Source organism: Cynocephalus volans, chromosome 3, assembly GCF_027409185.1.
Source record: "Cynocephalus volans isolate mCynVol1 chromosome 3, mCynVol1.pri, whole genome shotgun sequence".
NCBI classification, from domain to species: Eukaryota; Metazoa; Chordata; class Mammalia; order Dermoptera; family Cynocephalidae; genus Cynocephalus; species Cynocephalus volans.
The window spans coordinates 71,791,450-71,819,447 of NC_084462.1; the positions used below are offsets into that span (position 1 = coordinate 71,791,450).

The window sequence follows — 27,998 nt, forward strand, 5'->3', positions numbered from 1 at the left end:
AGAACCCTCCTAACCCAACGATTATATAATTCCTAGCATCAAGCACCACAGAGTTGACATTTTATGAAGACACACCTTTCATCTGAGGACGGAAAGCGTCCAGCACAGCGTGGAGGACGTGAAACCTCCAGGCCTTCCCGTCCGCAGTTGAGTCAGCTTCGTCTTTCCTCAGGTCCCTACCCTGCTCCAGTCCAACACCCGGGCCTCGGCCAGCCGGGCAAAGCTTCCCGCCCCGCAACGCAGGGGCGCCAGCAAATCCCAGTCCCCCTTGGGTCCCAGGCGCTGCGCGCGCAAGCCCGCCCCCGCCCCGCCCCCCCACGGCTCCTGGCGGAGAGCCCCGCCCCGCGGCGCTCACCCCGCCCCCGGCTCCAGGAGGAGAGCCCCGCCCCGCGGCGCCCGTCCTGCCCCTCGCGGCGCTCGCCCCGCCCCCGGCCCCGGCACCGCTCCCGGGTTCCTGCCGCCCATCCCGTGCTTTCGGGGGCCCAGCGCTCTCCCGCCGGCCCGCCCCCGCCGTCGGTGGTTGTAGTCGCCTCCGCCAGGCGAGGCGAGCCGAGCCGGTCTCTCACTCGGCAAAGCAGGGCCCAGCGGCCGGCCGGCGGGCAGCCATGGAGGCCGCGACGCGGAGGCGGCAGCACCCGGGAGCGGCGGGCGGCCTGGGCGCGCAGCCGGGAGCCTCCTTCCTGCAGGCCAGGTGGGCCGCGCCGGCCGGGTGGAGCGGGCGGGCTCAGCGCCTGGCGCCAGAACCGCGTCCCCGCCACGTGACGGAGTGCGGGAGGCCAGGAGCAGACCCTCCTCTGCGGCGGGGCCGGGTGGAGCGGAGCCGGGGGTGGGCTTGGAAGCCGCGCTACGCTTCCAGCTGCCCCCTGGCCCGAGCCCCGCTGCCGCTTTCCATTCTCCTCCTGGGGAATCCCCGGCTCAGCTAAGCTCAGCGCCCCCCGCTCCGCCGTCGCTCGGGTGGGAGGAGTCCCCGCCCGGGGTTTTGGGATCCCCGCTCCAACGATCGGGGCCAGCGCTAGGATTGTCGCTCCGCTGGGGAGACCTCTCCGGAGATCAGGGAAACTCGGGTGGGCGCAGCGGTCCCGGAGAACACACGCGCTCACTTGGCCCGCAACGCATCTGCAAGTTCCGGGTGCCGCCTCCAAGTTCGCGGGGTCCCTCCAGCCCTGAATCCAGCTGTTAATCAGGAGGCTCACTCCTTGCCCTGTGGAACCCAATAATGTGATCATGTAATGCAAGAGACAGCGGAGAAGTGTGGAGACTGTAGAGAAAGAAAGAGGAACCCTTCTCTCACCGAAGGGGAGAAGCTATTGGTTTATCTAGTTGGGGCGGGGCAGAGGAGAGCTAGAGGCACAAGCCGCCTTTTACTCTTTCCCTCCATTCTACCTTCACCTGATTTTACTGACCAGAAACATTCATTGCGTTCAGCAGGCATGTATTAAGCACCTCTGGTATGCCCAGCACAGTGCCACGAACTAGGGAGGTAGGCAGGGTGAAGCTGGGAGTGACAGAGCCCAAGTAAGGGTGAGAGGTAATCTTGGAGGGCTTCGTGAAGGAAGTGGCACTTGAGTCTCAGAGGACTCGGTAAGGGACACAGAGAAGAAAAAGTGTAGAGCTTTCTGGGTGTAAAAGGAAGTGACAAAAGGGTGCAGGCTGATTGTGAACGGCCTTTAATGGCAGCAAGGCTGGGACCAGAGCGAGGGCTTACGGTGTAAAATTTAAGGAGGCACTCGCTGTCAAGGCAGGAGACAACCCTGAGAGTGAATGCCTGCTCATATGTTGGGCTGTAGGTGCCTCATCTGCCTCACCCTAGTTGCTGTCCTAACTGACTGGTTAAGAATGCAGCCTTTATTCAATGGGCACTGGGACCCATGGAAGGTTTTTGAGCACTGGTGTGCTCAGAGTCGATTTTAGGAAGTTTGTGGTATGATACAGGGAGAAGTCTGAGAACCTGGGCTGATAGCTCTTTTCTCCTGTTCCTGAGGCATATGTGAACTGAGGAACTGTAGACTGTGTATCCTTTTTCACTTAAACACAATTTACTGAGTATCTACTATGTCCTTTAGATCCATTAGCTCATCTAAGTCTCACCTCAGCCTAGGAGTTAAGTATTATTTTATTGCTGAGGAAATAGGCTCAGATGCACTAAGGAGCCTTACTAGACTGAGTCTCATACCTGAGCCGTCTGCGGCAGGTTGTGTCCTTGGGCCTCCCCCTCTGCTGTGGCTTCCACCCAGCCTGCTTGCCAGCTCTCCTCTTCCAGGGAGCCTCCTCTGCCTGAGGCATATCTCTGTTTGGGATCCCTGTCAAGTTGGATGTCTTTGACTGCCCTGAACTGAGGTAGCCCACTTAGAACAGTCTGTGGGTGTCAGATATGGTCACCACTTTATCTCATGTGTGGGGTTCCTGTGTCTAGCATCTTACTTTATCTTTACATTGAGCTGCCAGGTGTCACTTATAATGTACAGATGGAAATGGAGGCCCAGAAAGATTACGTCACTTGCAGGCCTAACCCCAGGGCTTCTGACTTATGGTTTCTGCTCTTATTACTCCCCTTTGACTGCGAGGAATGATGTCCCTCTGTACTCCTGCATAAGCCCCCCACCAGCCAAGGTACTCCCTGGGGATGGTGTGAGGGGCTATTTCCCAGGGTGTCTCTGTCCCCCTCAGTGGGGCTTCTAGACTCATACCCAATATCACTGTTGCTTTAGACAGTAGGCAGAATCAGACTGTCCAATTCCTAGGATGCTTGTATTTCCTCTGCTGCATCCATGTGTGCTTACATACTTGTAAATACAAGAGGCTCACTACCTCTCAAGGTAGCCCATTCCAGTTTCCACCTGTTCTGTTGACAGTGTTTGTATTATAGTCAAAGTATCATAATCAATGCCTATGATTAAGTCGACACAGAAGGACTTAAGAGAGTTTTAAAAAGCACCAGTCCCCTATCTCACCCCTCCCTGGCACCAGATTCAAGCACATTACCTTCTTTTAGCTGTTTCTACCAGAGTTAAATTCATTTTTAAACAATGGGCTTATAATAATAACAAACACTATATAGCACTTTCTGTGGACCAGGTCCTGCTCTAAAGTTTTGGCACATATTAAATCCACCACGGGCCGGCCCGTGGCTCACTCGGGAGAGTGCGGTGCTGATAACACCAAGGCCGTGGGTTCAGATCCCATATAGGGATGGCCGGTTGGCTCATTGGGTGAGCGTGGTGCTGACAACACCAAATCAAGGGTTAAGATCCCCTTACCGGTCATCTTTTTAAAAATAAAAATTAAATAAATAAATAAATAAATAAATAAATCCACCACAACCTTTGAGATAGGATCTACTATTATCCCCATTTTACAGATGAGAACATTGAGGATCAAGAATTTAAGTAACTTGCTCAAGATCTGGTTAATAGCAGAGCTGGGAAATGAACGTAGGCAGTCTGCAAAGTCCACTCTCTTAGAAGCTATGCTCAACTGCTATTTTTTGGCTTATCAATTTAAAATATTACTTACTGACTTTCTGTTATGATTTGGCTCGCTTATACCTCCCCCCTCAAGATGATTCTTTTCATCAGTATTTTTAGGCTTTTCTGTTGTTACCCTTGTAGCCTTGGGGGATATGCATACACCATTATTTCCTCTTCAATCAGCTGTATGTAGTATCTCTTGATTCCTTTTTAAAAAGAGGATATTAGTCCCCTACCCTAACCTTTATTTTATTATTTTTTTTACAACACTGTAAAGAGTATTTTTTATTATTTGTGACATTAGACAAAATTATTTAAAGTCAATAAATTTCTATTCAAGGAATTTCACATGTTGTGACTCCTGCTGCCCATCAAGGTCACATCTAAAGCTTCAGTTAAGATTTATCTTCAATACAGCCCTTTTTAAAAGAACTGATGCTTAATCCACAGTCGTTCTTTTAGCCTATTAACTCTTTTATTTAGGCTTTTATCTCCAGTTTAATATGGGCATACTGATGACAACTTCAAAAATTCCCCATTAAGAATCTTTGGGATCTTTTTTCTTTAAGCAATTTAGGGCCATTTTTAGAGTAGATTGACCTGCTTTGTTCTCAATTTCTGACACCCTCTCTAATAGGAAGAGTTTAAATCATATTCATTACTAAGCTTTCACTTTCAACAACACTACAGATCTGTGGGATATGGCAATACCTAAGGTAAAAATAAATTATTACATCTCTCATACTTTTTACCAACGGTCTTGTAGTTCCTTCCCACAGACCTAACGAATAGTCTTGTGAGTAAAGCAAAAACAGAGTTACTTTATGAGGCATTTCCTACCCTAACCTTTAGCTTTCCTCATACTTTCCCTCAATTCCTGTCATCTGTAGTTTTATTTTCATGTTGTTAAGATCAACTGTATTAACCTGCTGTTTTTTAACCATAATTTTCTTCCATGGTTTGTCTGTGGATTGATTCTAAACACTGAAATTCAGTATATAATGTTTACATTATTAAAGCTATGTAAATAAATATTGTTGCCTACAAAGTAATGTTCATCAGCTACATTTGCTTATATTGCTTTTGTTTTTCCTGAAGTTTCTAATTGCCTTTCTTTTTTTCCCTCATTATTTGCCTTAATTGCCTCATTTTTTGTTCAAACTTTCCATCTTGTCTGGAATTTCACCATTCTTTATGTAGAACCAAAATCAGGTCCTCTATAGTCCCCATTCATGCTTGACTTTTCCAGGATGAGACCGCTTCGTTCTCTGCCAGGCAATCCTGCAGATGCTGCTGACTGCCTTGAGTAGTTTAATTGTATGGGATACACTCCCCAACTGTCATGGTGTCAGCTTTCCCATGTGGTTGACTTGTAAAGCTATGGAGGAGGGAAAAGGCCAACCTTGTTTTGGGTTACCAGCCATCATGCTTTCACCATTGTTCTCAGCAGCAGTTGGTGACTGACACCTAGGGCTGGCACAGGCTGGGGCTCAGTGTGTGAAGTCTGTGGAGTCAAGAACTTGGGACAGGCTTGAGGTTGCTCATCACCAGTACAGGGGCTGGGGGAGAGGATGCCTTTAACCTCTGTGATCTGCTTCCTGTGGTCAGATTCCCAACAGAAGAAAGCCAGTCAGACTCTAATCAGTCTTGATTCCCAAGCTGGATGTCTGCCTTGTGCCTGCTTTTTTCCCCCCTGCCCTTGTAAGCTAGGTTGGACAAATGACCGGGATTCCTGGTGACCAAGGTGCTTCCCAAGGCAGAGAAGGAAATACTCACTGAGCCCCTAGTGTATGCTAGGTACCCATAACTGCCAGAGACACATACCTAAGTGCTTCCTCAGGCTTTCAAAGTCTCTTTATTCCTTGGACGAAACATCCCACTCTTTGCCCAGTTTGGAGGTTTCAGAGAAAGACACTGAGGGCTCTTATCCTCCTCCTTCATCCAAGTTTTTGGGCCTGGAGGTTACCACTGTCTGCTTTTGAGGCCTTGCGCTGATGGTCACTCAGAGGAAGGGGTAGGGTGGAGCCTCTGTGCTGCTCACTCATCTCAGAGCCCTGAGCAGTCCTCACAGTTCCTGAATGTCTGCCCAGTGTGAGGACCCAGCCATCCCCTCCCCCTCTGCCTCTGCTACCAGTAAGCCTGGCATCGCAACTCCATGCAGGGCCTTTCTCACTTTCACCTCCAGGCCGTGGTTCCTGCTCTCTTGTTACTTTTCTGCCTATTCGATACTCCCATCTATGCTTCTAGGATCTCTTTCTTCATGCAATCTTTGTGTACTGCTCCAGGCCACGTGGATCCCTTTCTAACTTGATCTCTTAATATTCCACATGGCTCTTTATTACAGTCAAAAACAGGATAGCATGCTGTCAAGAGCACAAGTCCTGAAGTCATATAGACCCAGGTTTGAATTCGTGCTATTCAGGACTCCTGGGCTGCCAGGGACAGAAAGCCCATGTGAACCGCAGCACCGTTAGCAAAAGGGAAAGTGTTGGTTCATCTGGCCAGACTACTGGCCTGGGGATGCCTGGAACTGGGAACCTGAACACTGTTGGGGCTTCTTCTCCTTCTTCTCCCTGATCCTCTCCACAGGGCTGCTTCCTTCTTACCTGGCTGTACCTTGACGGTGGGATCTTGGCCCTGGGGTGGCATTCTTAGAGCCCCAGCACAAGAAACGGAGGAGCTCTTTCCCCCAGCCCTAGGTAGAAAAGTCCCACTGGGCCAGCCTGGGTCAGCAGTCCAAGGAAACACCATCTCTTACCACAAGAAGCAGGGGTGGGGCTGGCAAAAGGAATAGTCACTGCAGCTCCTCACTACCTGGTGACCTTGGCTAAGCACTTATCCTCTCTGAGCCTCAGTATCCTCATCTGTAAAGAGGGAGGGTAACAGCTCCTGCTTCCTTGTATGTGGACTTAGCTGAGTGACCTTGTGTTTCAGTTTTTCCACTTGTAAAATGGGGCTAACATTCCAACCTCAAAGAGCTTCTGTGAGGATTAGAAGAGTCAAATGAGATAATGCACGTAAACAGCCAATAGTAGTGCCTGGAATATAGTAAGTGCTCAATAAATGTTAGCTACTATCATCTATCGTCATGTTTCACGTTTTTCAGCCACATTTACGTCTTTTGCCTCATTTGCTCTTCCCCATCATCCTATGCAGGAGAAAGATCAACAGTTATTATCCCTGCTTGGCAGTTTCCTTCCTGAATCACAGGGAAGCTAAGGTCAGGGCAGCTGGAGCCCACTTTCCCCTTGACTGCAGGGCCAGAGCTCAGTATTTGCAGCAAAACACTTTCCCTAGAACTCACTCATGTATGTCTCCTCCTGCCCTCACGTCCCCAGACCTCCTTGTGGCTCATCTCAGGGGAAGATTCTAATGGGAGGAGGGAAAAGAGCTGACCCGTCTCTTCCTTCCCAGGCACAGCTCCGTCGAGGCAGATGAGGCTGCCCGCACAGCCCCCTTCCACCTTGACCTCTGGTTCTACTTCACACTGCAGAACTGGGTCCTGGACTTCGGCCGCCCCATTGCCATGGTGAGTGTGAAGCTGTAGACAGAGCCCTGACCAGCACCGAGGAGACCGTGACTTGAATTTGCTGAGTGACCCTGGGCAAGTCCTTTCCCCTGTATCTCCCAGTACACTGAGAGAATAGGCCTGGATGCTTTCATATCCTTTAGTGCCATGACTATGGCCACTCAAGCAACTGCCAGCAAGTGGGTGTGTCTGGGGGACCTGAATGGTCATATTATGCCCCGTGTAGTCTGTATCTTGGAGCAGGCGAACCGGATTTAACCAAATGTACAAGTCAGACAGAGGCGTATGGGAAAGGACGCAGGGCGTCCCCTCTGTCCTTCCCAACTTCCTTGGGCTAGTATTTTTCTGGAGATGAAGACTATAGATTGATTGTGCATATTAAATATGACTCTGAGCCTCGGGTAATTTTTAGTGTCATTTGGTGAAATGATCCCCTTCCCTCCAAGTCTACTTCATAATTAGTGTACAGTGTACATAAATCTCCACACAGGAGATTTATACTGGAAGAGCACCGAAGCTGCTCACTTGTGATAGATAGATAGATAGATAGATAGGTAGATAGATGGAAAGGAAGATAGGCAGGCAGACAATAGGATGTGAAAAAAAAATGAGTGAGTCTCACCATGTACCAAGTTGTTATTTTTGTATGTGGGGGTGGTAAAAATAACTATATCCGATGCTGACACTGGCACCTCATACATGCTAGTGATAATGCAAATTTGCAAAGTCTTTTTGGAAAGCTGTTTGGCAAGGTGGTAACTAGTACCTAGAATAGAGCCTAACACAATAAGTGCTCAATTCATTTTTATTGAATTACTACTAATAATAACAACAGTAAGGTAAAAATAGCAGCAAATATACACTGCGTGTTTTCTCTGTTCTAGGTTCTTTACATGTCCAAATTTATTTAATTCTCACATCAATACTATTATTAGTCCCAATTTTATGAATGAGGAAACTTGAGGATAGAGAGTTTAAGTAACTGGCTTAAGGTCACCCAACTGGCAAGTGGAGAGCCAGCATCTGAACCCGGGTACTCTGGCCCAGAACCTCCCCCTTTACCAACAACATAGAACTTAAAGTGTTCATCCCTCCTGATGCAGTAATACCCCTTCCAAGAATCTGCCCTGAGGTTGTAATCAGCAGGAAGATGACGGTTTCTCCGCCCAAAGATGTTCATTGCAGTGTTGCTTATAATAGACAAAACTTGGAAGTGACTTCAGTGTCCAGCGTAGGGACCGGGTAAATCAATTTTGCTATATCCAGTATAGAGATTGTTACCTAGCCATTAAACAGAAATCATGGATACTATAGAGCAACCTGGAATATTTAAGGAGAATAAAAGCATGTATACTGACTGATTTGCAAGTCGGTAACAATATTGGATAGTTGGGATCAAAGACTTGAAGAGGATAAAGAAAAGCCGTCCTGGCGGCGGTGTCAGGGAGTTATGGTGGATGCTGGTTCTCCTTTCTGCAGACTTTTTGTGAGGTTTACATGTTGCTTTTTATTTTTTATTTTTATTTATTTTTATTTTTATTTTTTTTCTTTTTCGTGACCGGCACTCAGCCAGTGAGTGTACCGGCCATTCCTATATAGGATCCGAACCCGCGGCCGCTGGCGGCGCTCCCAGCGCAGCACCCTCCCGAGTGCGCCACAGGCTCGGCCCTACATGTTGCTTTTTAAATGTGAGGAAAAGAAGAGGGATTGAGCCAGGAGTCAGGGCATCTTGTAAGGTTTGTGGATGACCCTGGTCAAGTCACCATCCTCTGGGCTTTATTTCTCTCATCTCTAAGAACACTAGTTGGACTGGCTGCCCTGAGCCCTCTTCCATCATGAAGGTCCCACATATTGGGGGCCACACGAGCTTGGGGAGGGGAAGAGATGAGGCCAGGAGTGGGCTCACGGCTCCTCTCACTCACTGGGACTCAGTCTCAACTGGCCTAACAGGGTCTCCTGTTGGGCACATCACTTCCGCCATCCTGCCCAGAGTTGCTGTGGCCACTGTAACCGTAAGTGGGACTTGTTGAGAAGGTGTATATTTGGAAAGCTCCTGTATACGCTAGAGCTTTTTAAATGTAGGCATAATAGTCCTGACTTTGTAATAACTAAGAATAAAAACGTTTGCAAGTTATAAAAGTAACACCTAGTAATTGTAACATAAAGAAGTATCAGACTGTCCTTACCCCTTTCCAACCCACCCCTAACAGTTTGGGATGTATCCTTGCACCCTACATATGTGCTTTTTTTTTTTTTTTTTTGAAACCAAAATGAGATTTTACTTTATACTTGATTGTGCAACTTGCTTGTCTTATTTTAGAATATACCATGGATATCTCTCTATGTTAGTACATATAAGGTATAATTTCTTTTAATGGCTTCTTAACCTTCCGTAGTAAAGTGTACTACAGTGTATTCAACGAGTCTTGTTTGGTTGAAGAGTCAGCCTATTTCTAGTACTTTGCTATCTCGAAGAGTGTTTCAGCAAACGTATATATAGATATGGGTAAAGATACACACCCATATACATCGAGTTAGACAGGAGAAGAGAAAAAGGGATTGAGATTCCTGTGTCTTGGGAGTTTTATTTCCATGGATTAGTTTTATCCAATATGGCATTTCTGAGTTAAAAGAGATGAACATTTAAATCTTTGAAACTTTTGGTCATTGCATGTGTTTTCAATCAACAGATACCAGGAGACCAGTTTGGGGATTTGTGAAATGTTTTGACCTTGCATAGGGGTTTTCAGGCTGCACTGGACAAGGCCAGGACTCAGTGGTGTAGACCAGAAGGAGGGACAGAGGATGTTCCAGATGGGAGGAACTGCCCCTGGCCCTCCTTCTCTCAGGGAGAGTAGAGAAGGAAGAATTGAAGTTACTTTATAGATCATACTTATTTCTATTTCCTAGTGTATACTTTTGACCTGATTTCAAAGTGTTCCAACCACTCAGTGGATAGCACATTTTTCCACACTTGGGCCAGGCAGTCAGGAGATTGTGTCATCATCATAGGACTTGGAATGCCAGAGCCCAAAGGGTTCAAGTAGACTGCCTGGGTCACCTCTCTTATGTTACAGATGGGGAAACTGAGGCCCAGAGAGGGGAAAGACTAGCTCTGGGTCACCTAGCAAGTTGGTGGCACAACTGGGTCCCAAAGGAACTTCTCGACTCCCAGACCAGTATCCAGGGACATTTATTTAATACCCCCTGGGAGAGAGGCACAGGGTGAGACCCTGGATTTACATCTACTGTATGATGGTGACAAGTCTGTTTACCTTCTCTGGGACTCAGTTTCCCTGTCTACATGTACCTTTGTCCAGGGGCTGCCAAGAGTGTCCCTAGAGCTCACAAAAAATTAAGTGTATGTGCTGGGGCGAGAGCTGGGGCTGACTCCCTGAGGGCCTCAAGAGGCTGTGCCCGGGTGAGCACATTCTTCTCGTGCTCTCTAGCTGGTGTTCCCCCTTGAATGGTTTCCGCTCAACAAGCCCAGCGCCGGGGACTACTTCCACATGGCCTACAATGTCATCACACCCTTTCTCCTGCTCAAGGTACAGTCCCAGGCCCCCGCCTTCCCCTCTCGTCCTCATTCCTTCCTTCACCCAGCAAGAAGCTGGTGCCGTGCCTGGTGCACTGAATCAGGCTTTCCGTCGCTGGCTTCTGGGGGGTGGTGGCTGTGTAGAGGGGCATGTCAAGGGCCTGGGGCCCAGGGAGGCAAAGCCGCCTCTGCCTGGGAGGGAGGGAGGAAGCGCCCCTGAGGAGGGCATCTGATTTGGGCCTCAGCCCTCTGTGCCAGTGGGTGAAATGGGAGAGGTGTTCAGGGAGAAGCATCTGAAGACAAGGCTGTGCTTGGAAACCATAAAACATTTGGGGAGGCCAAGGCAGAAGGAGTGATTGGGGTGTCCAGGGAGAGGTGAGGGACCAGCTGGGAAGGCAGGGGGGACCAGGTGGCAGGAAAGGCAGCATAAGAGGCTGAACTCCGTCCTCTGGCCTAGAGAGCCCTGACTTTGAGGTGCCACTGGGGGCACAGAGCAGGGGCTGCTGGCTTTGCACTTTGCCAAATCAACGCTCTTAAACTTACCATCACCTTCTACTATCTCCATCATTTTGTTTTGAACGAAGGCATTTCAGATCTTCAAACATAGGAGTGGTGTAATATCAGAATTCAGAGAAGTCTTTTTGGTTAAATAATGTAGTCTCAGAAGCTCCCGCCTCATCCCCGGTATTTTCTTTGTGTTTGCCGTGGACCACTCATGTAGAGACCAGGGGGTCCCTTTAGCAGGCTGACCCGGCCACCCAGGGGCACAGCTGGGGGCAGGGGCAGAGCTGGGTTCAGAGCCTGGACTGCTGCTGTGAAGTCCTGGCTGTCACCTCTAGCACGTGGCTCATGTATGACCTTGGGCAAGGAGTTGGGCCCTCTATTTCCTGTCTGGGAAAGGGGGGTGCTATGCTCTGGTGCCTGCTGGGTTCACAGGGATCATGTGAGAATCCGGAGGCTGGGTGGTCTGCTAAAGGGACCCACCACTACTGGAGTAACTTTCCAACCTGTGGGTCCCTCCCACCCCAGGTGTGAGGGAGGGAGGCAGGGGATGTCACGTGCTGTAACGGAGGTGACGGAGGCGGGCTCATGCTGTCGCCTCACCCCGAACCTCAGCTCATCGAGCGGTCCCCCCGCACCCTGCCGCGCTCCGTGATCTACATCAGCATCATCACCTTCATCATGGGCGCCAGCATCCACCTGGTGGGCGACTCGGTCAACCACCGCCTGCTCTTCAGTGGCTACCAGCACCACCTGTCGGTCCGAGAGAACCCCATCATCAGGAACCTCAAGCCCGAGACGCTGGTGAGGCCACCCCCAGTTGCCTGCCTGGGAGGCTAAGGACACTGCCCGTCGCCTGGCCGCCCTGTGTCAAAGGCGTCCTGCCGGGTGGGGGTGCCGTCGCCTAGCCAGGGTGTCACGTACTGTCAGAACGTGGTGGTCACCTGGCTCGCACCTGGGCCCCTCTGATAGAGGACGAGGCCCCGGACGGAGATGAGGGCGGTGGGGCAGGCCTGGGTCGGGAGGAGGGTGGCCAGAGGGTCCCCTGGGGCCGGGGACAGCTCCCGCCCGACTTCCCCCTCACGCTGCGCGCCTGCCTCCCTCAGATCGACTCCTTCGAGCTGCTCTACTACTATGACGAGTACCTGGGCCACTCCATGTGGTGAGTGACCCTGGCGCCGCGTCTCCATGTGTCTGTGGGGCGGCCGGAATGGCGTTCTCGTCCCCTGTGAAGGCGCTGGGAGCTCGGCCGCTGGTGACGCTGCCCCGGGGACCCCGCCCGCAGTGCCCGCGGCGGCCGCCAGAGGGCAGCGAGCGGCTGTGTCCCTCCCGGCCGAGCCTGCAGCCTGCGGAAGACGCAGCCCGCCAGGATAAACAAGCCCCCAGACCATGGCGATGTGGGGGTGGGGACGGAGGAGGGGCCCCACCGTGTCAGGCCGTGCTCTTTGGGAATGCCGTAAGCTGGGGAGCGCCAACTGGACGTGGTAGGGGTTGGGGGGGCGCAGTTTGTGCTCCCCCGTCCTCAGAACTCCCAGGGGATCTCCTTCCCCCATCCGCCTTTACCCGCAGTCAGGAGGAACCCTTAGAAATGTGGGCTCAGCCTCAGGAGATTCAGGGCCCAAGCCGGGAGGCGTCCTGTGTTCCAACCTTCCATCTTAAACAGGGTAAACTGAGGCCAGAGGGAGCAGGGCTAGATGGTTGCACAGCTAGGAAGTGTCGAGCCAGCCCTGGACCTGGTGGGCACCCCCCCCCCCCCCGCTCCTGAGTGAGGGGGACTCACTCATGCCACTCATGCCCTGCCCTGGTATCTCCAGGGTCTGCTTGGGGGCATAGGAAGTTGATCCTCCTGGCACAGCAGGTCCCCGGGGCCCAGGACAGGCCTCCTGCCAGCTTCCTCTGGCCTTGACTAGAAGGCCGTTCCCTTGGAAGGTTGGGGAAGGAAACAGGAGAGAGGACGGAGGCCTGGGGAAAGTGCAGGAGAGGGCTCGTGGGGGTGGGTATGGGGCCATATGGAGGCATGAGAAAGGAAAAGGTGTGTGTGTGTGTCAGCACAGGTGGGAGGAAAGGAGCTCTGTGTGGAGACGAGACAGGGTGGGACTTTTTGGGTGAGATGTTGAGGGGTGAGGCTGTGGGCTGAGTGTGAGTGGGGGGACTTCGCAGAGCTCCTTGGAGGCCTCCTGCAGGCACTGTTCTCTTTTTCCTTTTTTTTTTTTTTTTTTTTGCCTGGACCTTGGGTCTCCATCCTCAGCCCTGCTATTTCCAGGCCAGCGTGGGGCTGGGGTTGCTGGTGTCCAGGCACCTGCAGGAGGCAGAGACACCCCCATGTAGAGTGAGAGAGATGACCAGGGTAGTGTGGAAGGGTGACCCCACCCTGTAGCCTGTGGGCCTCTGATTTGCATGTGTCAGCTCCTGCCCCACCCTTGACCCCCAGCACAGAAAGGCTGGGTGGAGAGGAACGCCCCTTACCCAAGCCAGGTGTTTGTAAATCATGAAGTAACACTCCATGCAACTGTGCAAGGGACCGGTGCAGAGCTGGCGGGGAAGAGGACCTGGGTGGAGGCGGGTGTCCAGGGCAGCTGGGCAGGCCTGTCAGGTGCTGGTCCCTTTGCAGGTACGTCCCCTTCTTCCTCATCCTCTTCATGTACTTCAGCGGCTGCTTCACAGCTTCCAAAGCCAAGAGCTCTATGCCAGGGCCAGCCCTGCTCCTGATGGTACCCAGTGGCCTGTACTACTGGTGAGTGGACATGGGTGCCTGGGATGGGGGCAGGGCAGGGGCTTTCAGTGAGCCAACGCAGTAAAATCCATGTGTGACCGCAGACCTGCTGTGTGGCCCCAGATGAGGCAACTCACTCTTCCCATTAAGGAGGACCCAGGCCTCAGCCAGGCTCTTGGCCCTCCTCTGTTACTTCTGCCTTGGAGACAGGTCACCCCCCCTCCAGGGATTGAGGGTATCCCAAGAAAGGCCTTGGTCGAGACTGGACCTGATTTTAATGGGAAACCTCTGTGTAAATGAAAAGGGCCTTCTTTCCTGGGGCCAGCTCCAGCTGCCCCTGCCTGGCTGAGAGGGTCCACCAGGGCTAATCTGTAAGCTCCCTGAAGACAGGATTAGAAGGAGTGGTGACATCCACAGCAAGAGGGAAGAGGCTAGACATGGGAGAGCGCTTCCTGCCTCATTTTTACCCGTAGTGTGTTGGTGCAGCAATAGCTGCGGTAGTAGCAGCAACCACTCGTTGAACAAAATGCTTTTCCAGGTAAGAGGTGTACACAGCTCTTGTCAGTAACCTTGCAAGGTAAGGCTATGTATGCCCCCATTCGTAAGTGAGAAACAGAGGCTCCAAGATGTCATGTAAATTCCCCAAGGTCACATGGCCACTAAATTGCAGAGCTGTAGTTCCTTGAGTGGAATGGGTCAGCATTATGGTTCTCCTTAGAGGCAGGGGAGTGGACTAGATAACCTCTCAGAAGCCCTCCAACAAGTATTACTGAGCTGTTGGCCATGTGCTAGGTAGTGCCTCAGGTACTGCAGGAACCCTGGGAAACAGTATAAATTACATAAATTTATTTAGGTAATAAATAAATTTCCATAAATTACAACTGCATTCTCAAACTCAAATGCCCACAGGAACCAAGTGGGTAACAGAAATGCATCAAGCAGGCAAGTGAGGCAATAGGGAATGGTGGGGACTATGGCAAACTGTAGAACAATGCTGTCTCAAAAGGGGGTAGCTGCTTTCTCCTCTCTAGGAGTTTTTGTCATGTGCAAATATAAACCTAACATGACAGAGAAGCCAGAAATCCGTATTTTCAGGTATCCTGTAATTTAAATATTGGCCACAAATGTAAACATTTTAAAACTAGTAACTAATAGGTCAAATCAGTATGCTGCACATGGGCTGCAGCCTCTAGTGGCATGGTTCACCGAGCCTGTTTACTAGCTGAGCTGTCCCAACTGATTGCAGGGTGCAAGGAGGGATGTGTGCAGACAGTGTGGCCATGGCACCTGCCTCACCTCCCCACTGGTCTCTCCAGGTACCTGGTCACTGAGGGCCAGATCTTCATCCTCTTCATTTTCACCTTCTTCGCCATGCTGGCCCTCGTCCTGCACCAGAAGCGCAAGCACCTCTTCCTGGACAGCAATGGCCTCTTCCTCTTCCACTCCTTCACCCTCACCCTCTTGCTCGTGGCACTCTGGGTGGCCTGGCTGTGGAATGACCCTGTACTCAGGAAGAAGTACCCAGGCGTCATCTATGTCCCTGAACCCTGGGCCTTCTACACCCTCCACATCAGCAGTCGGCATTGAGTCCCTCCCTGGCAACAGCTACTGGTGCTCTGCTGGGTGGAAGATGGGCCATGGAGGGTGTCTGAGCATCAGGTGTGCAGGTGCGTGTGTTGTGTGTTGGTGTACACACAGTGACTGAGAACATGGGCAGGGTATGCATATTGTGCACGTGGATTGGTGTATGTGTATGCATGTGCCTATTGTGTACGTGTGTGCAGAGTCATTGTAAGAGTTGATTGTTTTGGTCAAGTTTCTGTTTGGTTGGATCTTCTCAGGATCAGATCTAGTTTTAGGAAGCGTGTCTAGGCCAATATCCAGGCCCCTGCCCTTCTCTGCACCTGACTGTTGCTGGGGGCCCTGACTGCACTCTCACTGCTCAGGGCCAATTTGTTCTTCCTGGGATGTCTTCTCATAGCCATGCAGGAGAGGCCTGGGTGAGACAGAAGCCAAGATGGGACTTGGTGTCTCACTCACCCACCCCCTGGCTCATCCGTCAGGCCTGCCCTTTGGCTCTGCCCCGGCACCGCCCTCTCCCAGCCTGGGAGGGGCACGTGTACCCCAGACCCTCACCCAACCTCAGGCCCCACATGGTGTTGCGTCTCCCCAAGCCCAGGGAGCCAGAGGCCCAGCACACTCCCCTGCCTGTGCCTGCCTGTGCTTGGGGTCTCTCCCTCCTCATATTCCAGAAGAATTGTGGCCCAGCTTTGTTTCAGCCCAACTGTACGTTTTTGAGCTGCTGCTGGAGGCAGAGTTCTCAACGACTTACACTGTTCCCTGAGCCCCATTACAGGGGTTGGGGGACTCCTTGAGGCTCTCTCAAGTCAGCTTTCTCGGCCTGAACCTCCTACCTTCTACCAGTGGCCCTGCTCTCAGAAAGGGAGGCCTCATTCTCAGCATGAGGGGCCCCCTCTGCTCCCCTCCCCCAGCTCACCTCTCGCAGGCATTGGGTCCAGGCCCCCTCACAGCAGAAGGCGCCACAGCCTCTTCTCTGGCCAGCACTGGCCAGCACGTGCTGACGGGGCTCAGACGGGCCTGCCTTGGCCTACTGGCCCTGCCTCCTCTCCTGTGCTCTCAGGGAGCCCTGTGCCTCAGTCTCCTTTCATGGTGGGGTCACCCCACAGCTCCAAGGGGTCCCCCGGCCCTGGGTCAATTTGTCTGCCAGCAGCATTGGGTGGTGAGAGGCGTGAATAAAGATGGCATGGAGCCAAGCCTGGCTGGTAGCTGTTTCTTGCTTTGGATGTGAACTGGGGAGGCAGGAGGGAGTACACTGGAGTGGGGCGGGGAGACTGGCGGGTGTGGGGCCCAGGCTGGAGCTGGAGGCTCACCCAGCAACAGCCCTGCCAGACCCCAAGGGCCCTCTCAGCCCCTGTCTGGCCAGGAACAGGAGCTACGACTGCCCGCTGGCCCTCCATGCCACTTAGGAGACTCCTGGGGGCGGGGGCAAGAAGGGCCTCTTCCCAGTCAGTTCCAGAGGGGCTGGGGGTGGGAGGGCAGGATAGCACATCTCCAGACCTGCCCCTCAGGGATGTCCCACAGGGCCTCCCATCTGCTCGGCCAGCTCTGCACCAGAGGCTGAAGCAGAGGGTGCCCTTTGAGAAAAGATGGGAGGCTGGTTTGTTGGAGGTTGGCACTTAGACTTGGGCAAGTCACTTGACTTGATCTCTTAGGGCTCAGCTCTTGATATTTAAAGGTCTCGGCCTCACCACACAACCACAGAGAGTTACTGGGGCTGATGTTACCAGACAACAGGGAAGGGTAGCTTCAGACAGGAGACCACTCAAGTCGTGTGTCCATGTCCACCTATGTGGCCAGCAAGTTCACTTGCTTCCTTCCCTACCTTGATGATAGATACCGCTCCTTCAAGCCCCTGCCCAGGATGCTTCTGCACCAAAGGACTTATGGAAATCTCATAAGCAGGGGCCAGCCTGATTGTGTGAGGCCTGAAGCATATATGATTTGAGGGGGGGCCATTGATAAGAAAACGGGAGGAAAATATGAATTGAAAATTAGAAATGAAAGTGAATATATAGAAAGGAAAAGAAACCACAGCAAATTAGGGAGCCTTGGAGATTCATGTCCCTGACCGAGACCTCTGGGCTGTTTACTGGAACTGTTTCCTTAGAAATACTTCCTGATGGAACATGGCTTCACACCACCTAGAAAACTATGTGGGTCAGTGGTTCTCAAAGTGTGGCCTGGACAACTAGCGGCATCAGGGTGGCAGAGGAACGTGTGAATTCTGCCAGGATGGGTCCTGCAGATGATTCTGATGTGGGTTCAAGTTTGGGAAGCACCACTCCAGGCCCTGGCTACTCAGTGTGGTCCTCAGACCTGCAGCATCAGCCTCACCGGGAACTGGTGAGGAGCGCGGCACCCGGCCCACCCGATCTCCCCGAGTGTGCGTCCCCTGGGCCCTGCCAGCGTCCCGCCAGCACAAGCTCCTTGCTGCCTGCCACGTGGGCACTCCCAGGGTGAGTGTGGGACCTGGGGTCAGCTTGCTAGGGCAGCTGGAGGGAGGTGCCCTGGCAGCCTGGACCGAACCCTAGATGTGGAGCCCCACAGACAAGCAGCCACCAGCCATGGGCAGGGGCCTCGGGCTGCACAACAGGTAAATGAGGTCTCAAGATAAGGAAGGGCAAGAGCCTGGGGATGCCCAGCAGACAGCTCTAGGGAACTGCTCCAGCCTGCCCCGTTTCCTTTGGGGGATGGAGGGAGCAGCAGAACTTCCCAATTCTGCCAGAAGGGGTGGGGGCTGCAGGTGGGGAGAGGAGGGAAAGAAAGAAAAGGGGTAGCCTTCTTGGCCAGGGGAAAGCCATCTGACAAGCCTCACTCCAAGCCCCCTGAGTAGCCTACTTCTGCTGGGGCAGGAGACCCAGCCCAGGTGCCATCTCCCCTCCCCTTACCCTAGAGTCCCCAGAAGGAAGGACGACAGCTGGCACACGCTGGGAACTGACTCTGCTCTGTCCATCTGATTCTCCCAGCAGCCCTGTGATGTGGCCCGGTGAGGAAACTGAGGCACAAGAGGTGAAATGACTCGCAGGTCACACAGCAAATCAGCAGCATTTGTCACTTCTCTGCAGAGCATCAGCTTCCCGAGGCAGGGACCGAAGGAGTCCCAGGAGAGCCCTTCTGCAGCCTGCCCGGGCCGGTGGGGCCTCAGTGGTGCAGGAAGCTGGAATCTGACCCTGATGGCGTGGGGCCCGGTCTCCATGGCAGCCGGGGATTTATTACTGGCCTCCACCCAGCTTAGCGGACTTTGGACTTGAAGCCGAGGGAAGGGAAGCAGGAAGGCCCAGGAAGGCTGTTCTGAGGCATCTGGAGCCCTGTCATGGTGAGTGAGGGTCTGGAAGCCCGGCAGGGGCCGGGGAGCGGCCTTCAGTGGAGCCCTTCCCTGACTGTTCTCCTCTCTGCTGCAGGCCAAGTTTCTTTCCCAGGACCAAATTAATGGTAGGTCGGGTTTGCTCTTTGATTAGCAACTCACAGCAAAATATGGGTCTCATTAGGCAATTTACTCAGTTCATTTTTGTTCGTGGGAGAGAAGGCTCTGCAGGCAGAGCTGGGCCCACCCACAGGCAAGAGCTGGCTGCTGTGGGGACCTGCTGCTCGGTGGAGTGGGGGGAAGCCTCAAAGTTAGAAATGTGGGCTTTGTATTTGTCACTGTGATTCACAAGCTGGGGTGATAGGAGAGAGCTCACTAGGTTTCCCTCCAGAACCTGATGTTGGATTTGGAGAAGGAGGGGTTTGGGGTGGAGAGAGAGCATAAACATTATGACTGAGGGCAGGAAAAAAAGGAGGAGGGGGCTTTGTAATTGGTCAAGATAGAGAAAAGAGCCCAGGTCTGCACCCTCCGGCAGGATACTTCTACTCATTGGGCCTCAGTCTCCCTGTCTATAAGATGGGGGGTCAGCTTAAGTCCTCTGCCCTGGCATCAAGCCTAGTTTGGGTATGAGCACTTTATTCCCTGGGTCCCCTAATCTGCCAGCCCCAACCAGGCTTCAGTTTCCCTCAGCGCCGAGCTCTGTTCTCATATGGCCAAAAGGAAAGAGTTGGGTTACAACAAAGTCAGGGTCCCATATCTGAACTGGGGAGCCTAGTGGCTATGGCCCCAGAGCACCTGGCAAGAGAGGCTAGAGCCCAGCCTAGAGCTTCAAGACCTGTCCCGACAGTGCAGGGCAATGGGCCTGACAGTCCACCCCGAGGCATCACATTCCTCCAGGATTCTGCTGAGATGTCCCCTTCTTAGTGAGTCCCTCCCTGACCACTGGAGATAAAATTGCAGGCACCTTGGACAACAGTGCCTCTGTGATCCAGGCCAGGGTCCTGTGGGCCCTGGAAGTGGGCTTAGGTACCTGAGCAGGGGTTCCAAAGTTCTAGGTATCCAGACCTTGGTCTAGAAGGGGGGTGGATTGTGGGCTCCGGGTGGGCATCTCCTCATAGAACCTTTGAACTCTTTATCCCAAGAGGAGGGCCAAGGCCAGAGGAGGGTCAGAGGAGGGAGTGTTAAAACACAGGGCCTGGGGCAGGGGCCTCTTGTCCAGGCCTACAGGAGATGCTGAATGGTGGACGCAGGGCTGGAGTCCAGCTCTCAGCCTCAGTGTCCCCCCATTCACACCTGGTTCTGAGGCTCACTGACCCTTTCCCCTGGGACCTCTGAAGCTTTCAGAAGGGAAGAGGTAATTTCTCTTTGTATCTCAGTGTCTAGCACAAGAAAGAGGCCACCAGTGTTTACTGAAGGGATGAGAGACTGGACAGGGGTGGTCTACTGGAGTGGGAAGAACAGGGACTTCGGAGGCAGCAGATCTGGAGTCCTATCACCTCTGAGTCTCAGTTTTCTCATCTGTGACACAGGGATAATGATGCCACCTCATCAGGCTGCTGTGGGCTACAGACAGAGGGGATAATGCCAGTTACACCCTTGACACTGGACCACGCATAGCCTGGGGGTCACCCACACGTGTGCTGGGGCTGGCTTGCTCCAGCTAGTGACAGCCACATTTTTAGGAATTTTGCAGGCCCGTTGTTATAGCCAGCCATTATTAACTAATGTAGGATCAAGCAGCGTTCCAATCCCTACATCTATATCAAAAGTTAAAAAGACAGCCCTGTGGTGATCAGTAGCGCTGAAGATTTTAAAGAAGTTTTAGTATAGTGAATATAATTTGTATAAAAGTGAGAAAGAGATTAACAGCAGATCACTTATCTTTAATGACAATACATTCACTGTAAAAAGAATTGCATATGTTGGCAACGTCATTTGTCAAATCATGGTTGAATTGACTTTAGGTTGGCAATGAATACAAGAGTTGGCAAAACTCACTTGTGGTAATCAGTTGGCTAGATGGAATTTATAATAAAGAATATTGCATATTTTATTATTTTTTGCAAATTGTGTGTTACATATTCTTTATGTCTAAGTGATAATAAACATGTACACACATCATCAGAGCTGATCAGTAAACACTCTTCAGCACACAACCACGTGTTATCCTTAGGGAAGTCCCTTATTTGTCCTGGGGTGTTTGCATTTTCAAAGAAAAGATCTAAAGGGAATTTTTAATCCACTTCATTTAACCCTATTCGTTCTTTCACTCAATAAATGTCTGAGTTCTTTCTTGGCACTAGCCCCATTCTGGGCATTAGAGATACAGCAGTGGACATAGTAGACAAACCCCTGCCCTCACGAGGTCATGGTCATGGGAGGCGAGGACAAGGGAAAGTAGTGGAATACACAGCATGGTAGATGCTGAACTGGGAGGAAAAGCAGCAGGAAGGGAGAGCCAGGAGGTGCAGGGGGGAAGAGTGGGGGGAGGAGCCAGGGCTGTTCTCTGGGTGCCCTGTGTCTTGTTCCAGCACAGGAATTCCAAGTCCAGGTTTGGCTTTCCAGGTCTTTAAAAGGTGTATTTGTGGAGGTAGGAAGGCAGGACACAGTCGATGTAACAGTTTGTTAGTTGGGGGGGTCTCCATGTGAGCCCTGCCCTGCAGCCACAGGCCCCAGTTACTGCTGCAGGCCTGGCCCGGCGGGGGTGCAGTGCGCCCAGCTGCAGAGCCGGCCCAGTCTAGGCCCCCAGGGTGTGGTGACCACCTTCCAGCACTGGTCATAGATGAGGTCTCAGAGAGCTGTGGACCCACACCTGTCCTGTGGGCAGAGCCAGACAGGAAGACAGAGTGGGGGTGGCCCTGAGAGGTCCCCAGGAGTATACCAGGAGGAGGCTGAGTTTAAGCTCCATACATGGGGCAATGCTCTCTGTTCCCCCGATGTGAGGTGACGGTGTCGTCCCCTCTAGCTCTGGGCCTTCTTGCAGGGAATTAAGTTTTGCAGGATCCGAGGCTGGGGTCTTAGGCGAGGCTCTGGCCCTGCTTTCCCTGGGCCACTCCAGCCCCCGCCACCTGGTGCTGTCTGGTTTGCCCTGCTAGAAGCTCAGGCCTGGGGACCTTGTGAAAGGGCAGGTGGGCATGTGGGGTGGGGGCTTCCCCTTCAGCCTCTCCATAAAGGTGGCTAGCTAATCTGTTTCTAGACCCAGCCAGCTGGCCTGCCTTTCTTTAGCGACCTCCCCCCACCCCCAAATCCTAGACCGAAAGGCTACAGGGAGTAATGATGGTACCACATCCCAGGGCTGTGAGCTGTCACTGATGTTCTTATCGTCAGCTAGGGAGCCACCAGGCTTCTGAGGAACCTCCCGGGTGGTGTGAGAAGCAGGAGAGAGAACAGATAGCCTGGGTCAGGGCTGGGTCCCCACTGTGGGGCTCAAGCAGGTGGCTCCCCCTGTGGCCTCAGTTGCCACATTTGGAAAACAAATGGGATTGGATGAGAATCACAGCATCCTGATGGCAGCCCCACCCCAACCCGAGTCAGAATCTCAGTCAGTGGGGCCCGGGAGCCGGTGGGGCTGCACTGCTGGGCTGTGAGGCTGTAGATTTAGAAGGGCCTTTGCTCCAGCAGCCCTTTCATCTCCACCAAGTACCGAGGGAGAAAGGGCAGCAGGCCAGCTCTCCTCAGCTCTTCTCCTTGGAGAACAGGACCAGGACCTCTGTCAGAGGACAGCTGGAGAGTTCAGCCACCTGGAGGCCTGGGACTGGGGCAATGGAGTCACGAGTGCCCACAGTTGTAATAATAATAATAATAACAGTAACAATAAGTCCCCACATCTGAAAGCCACTCTCTGCTGGGCCTTCCTGGAAGGGATTTCTGGTCCTCACAGTCATCACAGTAATCCAGGCATCATTAACCCTGTTTCTCAGAGAAGTTGTGTTTGCAAAGGTCCAGGGAGTTCTGGATGCCCTGCTGTGGGCTCCTGCCCTGCCTGGGCTGGCCTACAGGAGACTTTCCTGGGGTGTGTTAGTCAGTTGCAGGAAGGAGAGAAGGGGGGTGGGGAAGAGGAAGGAGAAGGAAGGGAGGGGGCAGGAAGGAGGGGGAAGGGTAGCCAGGAATGGGTGGGGGGCAGGGGGTTTGGTTGCCAGATGAAGTACAGGACACCCAGCTAAAACTGAATTTCAGATAACTACAAATACTTTTCCAGTATAAGTATATCCCATGCAAAATTTGGAATCTACTTATACTAAAAAAGTATTCATTGTTTCTGTGAATTCAGTTTAACTTGGCGGTTCTGCATTTCCAGTTGCTCTATCTGGCATCCTTAGGAGGAGAGGAGCGGGGCGGGGGTGGGCAAAAGGAAGGGGGAGACTAGGGGAGGCGCCAGAGGGCAGAGAGGGCGGCAGGGGTGGAGGGTGACGATGCTACTGACCCTCCCTTCTGGGCCGTGCACAGAGTACAAGGAATGCTTCTCCCTGTACGACAAGCAGCAGAGGGGGAAGATAAAAGCCACTGACCTCCTGGTGGCGATGAGGTGCCTGGGGGCCAGCCCAACGCCAGGGGAGGCACAGCAGCACCTGCAGACTCACGGCATAGGTGAGTGAGCCAGAGCTAGAGCGGGCTCAGGGAGGGGCCCAGCAGGTGCGTGCAGACCGTGCAGGTGTGAAAAGCTTGGAAGTTTGAGGGGTGGGACCGAGCTGTGGCGACACCTGGTCATCTGCATGTGCATCACACAAGCAACCAGGGACGCCCCCATCTCACAGAGGACTTCGGGATCCAGGCATTCCAGCAAGTTTATCACAAACCCGTAGAAAACCAGTGCTAACAGTGATCCCAATGTTGTGTTGATAGAAAAATGTCCCTTTGTTGAGGATCTGCCATGAGCTTAGCTCAAACAACACTGCGAAGTAGACACTATCCTAAGCTCCTTCACAGGCAAAGATCAAGGTCCAGAGCCATTAAGTAACTTGCCCAAGTTCCTGAGCCAATGGTGGAAGCAGGATTGGAACCCAGTTCTTCTGAATTCAAAGACTGACCTAAAAACTATGCAATACTGCTAGACATCGGAAGAAAACCCACCCAGAATGCTACTGAGTGGTTCTCTCTGGTGATGGGATTATGGGTGATTTCCATTCCCTTTATTGTTGTTTCCTGTATATTCAACTGTGGGAACATAGAGGACTTTTATAATCAGAAACAAACTAGGTTTGTGGTTTTTAGAAGGAGTGGTGTCAGAGGCCGGGGTGGCTGCCTCCTCTAAACAGGAAGTGTGATCAGGAGAAGTTATGATTTGCAGCCGTTGTAAGCCAGGCCAGGGCTCGGGCTGAGGCCCCCATGCATGCCTGGAGGAGGGGCAGGGGTGGAGGGAGGGATGCAGGGAGGGGGAAAGCAGGTGAGCAGCCTAGTCTGGGACTGGGGCTTGAGGCCCCACGTGGGGTCACCTGTCCATCCTTGAAGATGTGCCGTGGTGGCTGCCAAGGGGAGATGGACATGTGGAGCTATTTCCCTCCAGTTCAGGGCAGGAGGGAGGCAGCAGAAGGGAGCAGAGGTGGTGGTGCTACATCCTGGTCCTGCCACTGCTCTGTGATGTGACTCCACACTCTGTGTTTGTCTCCTTAGTAGGCAAAATGGGGTGATAATAACCACAGCCACTGAGGATTGTTGGGAGAATAACCATAGTCACTGAGAATGTTGTTGAAATGAAAAATATCCAGTCCAGTGAGTGGCCCATGGTGGGAGCTCAGTAGGAGGAACTGTATCCTTCTCACCATGACCACTGCCATTGTCATGAATTAGGTGGCCTTGAGCTGGCCTTGAAGGTTGGGCAGGAGGCCAGTTGGCTTCCCCCAAAAGCCTTTTCCTCACTACTCACTCTGCTGTTTTGGGGGGTTTCCTAGACAGAAATGGAGAGCTGGATTTCTCCACTTTCCTGACCATTATGCACATGCAAATAAAACAAGAGGACCCAAAGAAAGAAATTCTTCTAGCCATGTTGATGGCGGACAAGGAGAAGAAAGGTTACATCATGGCGTCCGAGCTACGGTCAAAACTCATGAATCTGGGGGAGAAGCTCACCCACAAGGAAGGTAACAGCCTGGGGCCCTGTCTCCCGACAGCTGGAGAGGGATAGGGAGTTGTGGGGAGGACACCAGAGCCCAGTGGATGGCACCAGGATTGTGCAGAACCCCTCAATTGACACATGTCCCTGAAGACTGTGAGCAAATGTTAAACAAGGGGAGCACAGGCCTGGAGCCCGGGGGGGAAGACCCAGAGGGCCTGGAGGTGAGAGGGGACAAGTCGGTCAGGGTGAAGGGACCCCCACAGGCAGCAGGGCAGCAGAGCACCTACTTGGGCCTCACCCTGTGTTGGAGCTTTCACCTTGGGTCTTCATTTAGTGCGTGTGACACTCCTCGGAGCAGAGGAGCCTCCTTTCTGTTTATCAACAGGCGAGGGGTGGCTTTCGAGCAGCAGAGCTGAGAGTTGAATGCAGGTCCCCTCGACACACGCCGACCCCCCATCTCAGGCGCCTTCCTCTCACCACAGCTGTCTCTGAAGTTGCTGTTGATGCCAAGAGTTTCCAAACTGAGATGCTACTTTTTTCCCCTTCCTCACAGCTCTGACAGCTCTAAGGAGCTGTTCCAGAAGCCATCTCCTGGGGACCTTTGCTGCGACAGTTGGAGCAGCATTCCTGGTCACAGAACCCCACGAGCAGGCCTTTGCCTCACACCCACCTGCAGCCTCAGAGCAGAGGCCCGGGCCACTGGGAAAGCCCATTCTTTGTACATTGTAAAGGGCGACCCCAATGCTGGGTCATTTGCGGGAGTTCTCCCCACCTGCCGGGCACCGCCTGGCTAGTCCTTGGTCCTGCCACCGCAGCTGTCCCTGAGTCCATGTCCACTGACCCCTGCAGGCCGGGTTTCTTGTTAGGCCACCCCACTTGCCTGTGGTTGGGATGCAGGTCTGGGCTCCGCTAAAAGTAGGTGCAGGAAAAAGGCGTCGATAATGACCGAATTTTCGCCTTTGGTGAAATCACGACAAGTCACTGGAGGGGCTTTGAGGTTGTGGCCTGAATTAGGTTTGAATCTTGGCTCCCCTTCTTTCTGGGAGACCTCAGAAGAGTTTCTAAACCTCTCTCACCTCCTCAGTTTCCTCACTGGACATGAGATGGCAATAGACGATCCCTGGGGTCCCTCTAAGAGCTCACATTCTACACACCAGTCTGCTCAGATGTCGTCCGCCATCACAAAGGCGCAGTGCAAAGCGTTTAAAAATAGTGCTAGGGCAGGCGGCTCCCTCTCCCCCCGCATTGTCAGGCTGGCAGCTATCACGATCTCGTCTTTACTGTGGCTGTTTTCATGTGTACAGGGGAAATCATGAGCTGGGCTTCCCTCTCAGGCTCCGAGGACTCTGCTCAGCCCTTTAGGTGCCAGGTAGCATTTTAGCAGAGAAGGCAGCAGGGCCACCATTCTTGTGGTTAATGATCTCTGTCTAAAGCAACACCATGGCCCCCAAACTCACAAACATCTCTCATTTGTTTAACCAGCAAAGGGACATTTCAAAGACACTGGCGGAGTGTGCCAGACAAGCAGGGAGGCCGGTTTCTCTCCCACTTGCTGCGAGAGACAGGAAGGATGATGCCTGAAGTAGGAATGCTTTACTCTGAGTGATTAAAAGAAAATTTTCAGTTTTATTAAGAAGCATCCTTGGACAGCCAGAGATGGCTGCCAGGGGGGGCCTCCCTTCTGAGGCCTGGGACAGGCTGAGTTCAGTACCCTGGATTTTCATGGGTCTTAGAAGTGAGGCAGAGTCGATGGCCGTGCTATCCTGAAGGCATCCTTAGACGGCGGCACTTGCCTATGAAGTGCTGCCACGTTGCGGACAGGAAGAGGCCACAGTGACCGACGCTGGCACCGATGTTGGGCCTGTCCACTGGGACGGTTTTAACCATATGGCTGATGGGCAGAAGCTTCTCCATGAAATAAGACAAATTATAGTCTCCTCAACATTCTCAAAGTACTCAGAACTACTCAGCTTAGGCAGAGCATAGGAATTACACTTTTGCGGAGGACAGTTAAGCAGAGAATCACAGGGTATTTTCTAACTGCGCAGAGGAAGTTGACACAGTTTTCGCAGGAGTGTGAGGACGGTACAGAGCCACAGGTGGGCTGGCCCGAGAGGCCACTGTGGAGAGGTGTAAGCCGAAATGGTTCTTCTTGGCAACGCCTGAGACAAGCTAGTGTTTTGTCTCAGGAATCCAGAACCAGAAGAAACAAGCAAATGAAGTGAATTTTTGGGAACAAAGCAGAACAATGGCAGTTTTGTATGCTTTAAGCTTTACACAGTTGAATTTGTTTCTCGTAATACCCCTCCAACACAGTTTTTAAAAGAGGTGACGGTAGCAGAGACCACTTGTCACTAAGTCCTCTCTTGGTGTAGGGGCAGGGGTGGTAAGGAATGCTAATTTGGAAGAGAGGGCAGGCCAGTGAGGGATAGGCCAAAGCCTGTGCTGGCGTGGCCCAGGATGGAGCTGCAGAGGATGTCTGTTCTGCTGGGAGGCTGAGAAGGAGGGCTGTGAAAGGTAAAAAGTCCAAGCCAAAGGTTACAAGCACATGGGTTGGCTGATTAGCTCAGTTAGTTACAGCAGAGCCTTATAACACATAGATCATGGGTTCGTATCCCTGTGCCAGCCGCCAAGCAGAAAGAAAAACATAGGCACAGGGGTCACATATTTTCTCAAAAAAAAAAAAAAAAGCACCACAGGGTGGTTTCAGTGACTGAATCCCCACCAATAAACCTCTCTACCCCCTCACCCAAGCCCCTGCAGAAAGCATGATAACCTCAAAATTGAATCAGTGGTCTCCTGGCAGGGAGTAGGGGTGGGCTGTCCCTTTCTGCTTACTTCTTTATGTCCTGGTCTATGGGAATAGTGAATTAGACACTCAGGGAAGACCTCTGGGGAGCCCCAACCCCCAAAGAACTTGTTGTCTTATAATGTAACACTAAAGCCAAACTGAAAAATTAATGTGATTTATTGCAGTGGACGATCTTTTCAGGGAAGCAAATATCGAACCAAATGGCAAAGTGAAGTATGATGAATTTATTCATAAGATCACCCTTCCTGCACGGGACTACTGAATGAAGAGAGTGCAAGAGAGCTTCCACCTGGCCTGGATGGATGAATTTTTAAAAAGGAGTGTTCTTTTCACTCGAGGGAGATGACAAACACAGCAGCAGATGACATACCCAACTGTAGCAGAGCACAACGAGCAATGCTAATAAATGATTTCAGCCATGGTACTAGCATCTCTTTTTTTTTTTTTTTTTTTTCGTGACCGGCACTCAGCCAGTGAGTGCACTGGTCAGTCCTATATAGGATC

At 52.3% G+C, this 27,998-nt stretch overlaps 2 protein-coding genes across 3 annotated transcripts; both read left to right on the top strand.

The window, feature by feature from the left end:
* Positions 1-470: 470 nt before the first annotated feature.
* On the top strand, positions 471-16,511 carry CLN6 (CLN6 transmembrane ER protein). 2 transcript variants are annotated; one of them, XM_063090603.1, is made up of 7 exons: positions 471-691; positions 6,882-6,996; positions 10,446-10,544; positions 11,648-11,836; positions 12,139-12,194; positions 13,644-13,766; positions 15,062-16,511. In XM_063090603.1, exons 1-7 carry the CDS (start codon positions 606-608, stop codon positions 15,330-15,332), a joined length of 939 nt encoding a protein of 312 aa, XP_062946673.1. In that variant the 5' UTR covers positions 471-605; the 3' UTR covers positions 15,333-16,511. The 2 variants fall into 2 exon arrangements, with proteins under 2 accessions (XP_062946673.1, XP_062946674.1); XM_063090604.1 differs by lacking the exon at positions 10,446-10,544.
* Positions 16,512-17,477: 966 nt separating this feature from the next.
* Positions 17,478-27,756, top strand: CALML4 (calmodulin like 4). The gene is given in 8 exon segments (XM_063090033.1): positions 17,478-17,669; positions 17,782-17,919; positions 18,352-18,406; positions 18,544-18,689; positions 18,728-18,758; positions 23,077-23,217; positions 24,519-24,707; positions 27,659-27,756. Coding segments are annotated over 8 exon segments (990 nt in total).
* The last annotated feature ends 242 nt before the right edge of the window (positions 27,757-27,998 follow it).

Bases quoted from the DNA above. Each gene is read 5' to 3' on its own strand.
- CLN6 (XM_063090603.1), top strand. From the start codon at position 606: ATGGAGGCCGCGACGCGGAGGCGGCAGCACCCGGGAGCGGCGGGCGGC. The intron at 11,837-12,138 runs GTGAGGCCACCC...TGCCTCCCTCAG, and splicing joins ACCTCAAGCCCGAGACGCTG to ATCGACTCCTTCGAGCTGCT. The intron at 12,195-13,643 runs GTGAGTGACCCT...GTCCCTTTGCAG, and splicing joins TACCTGGGCCACTCCATGTG to GTACGTCCCCTTCTTCCTCA.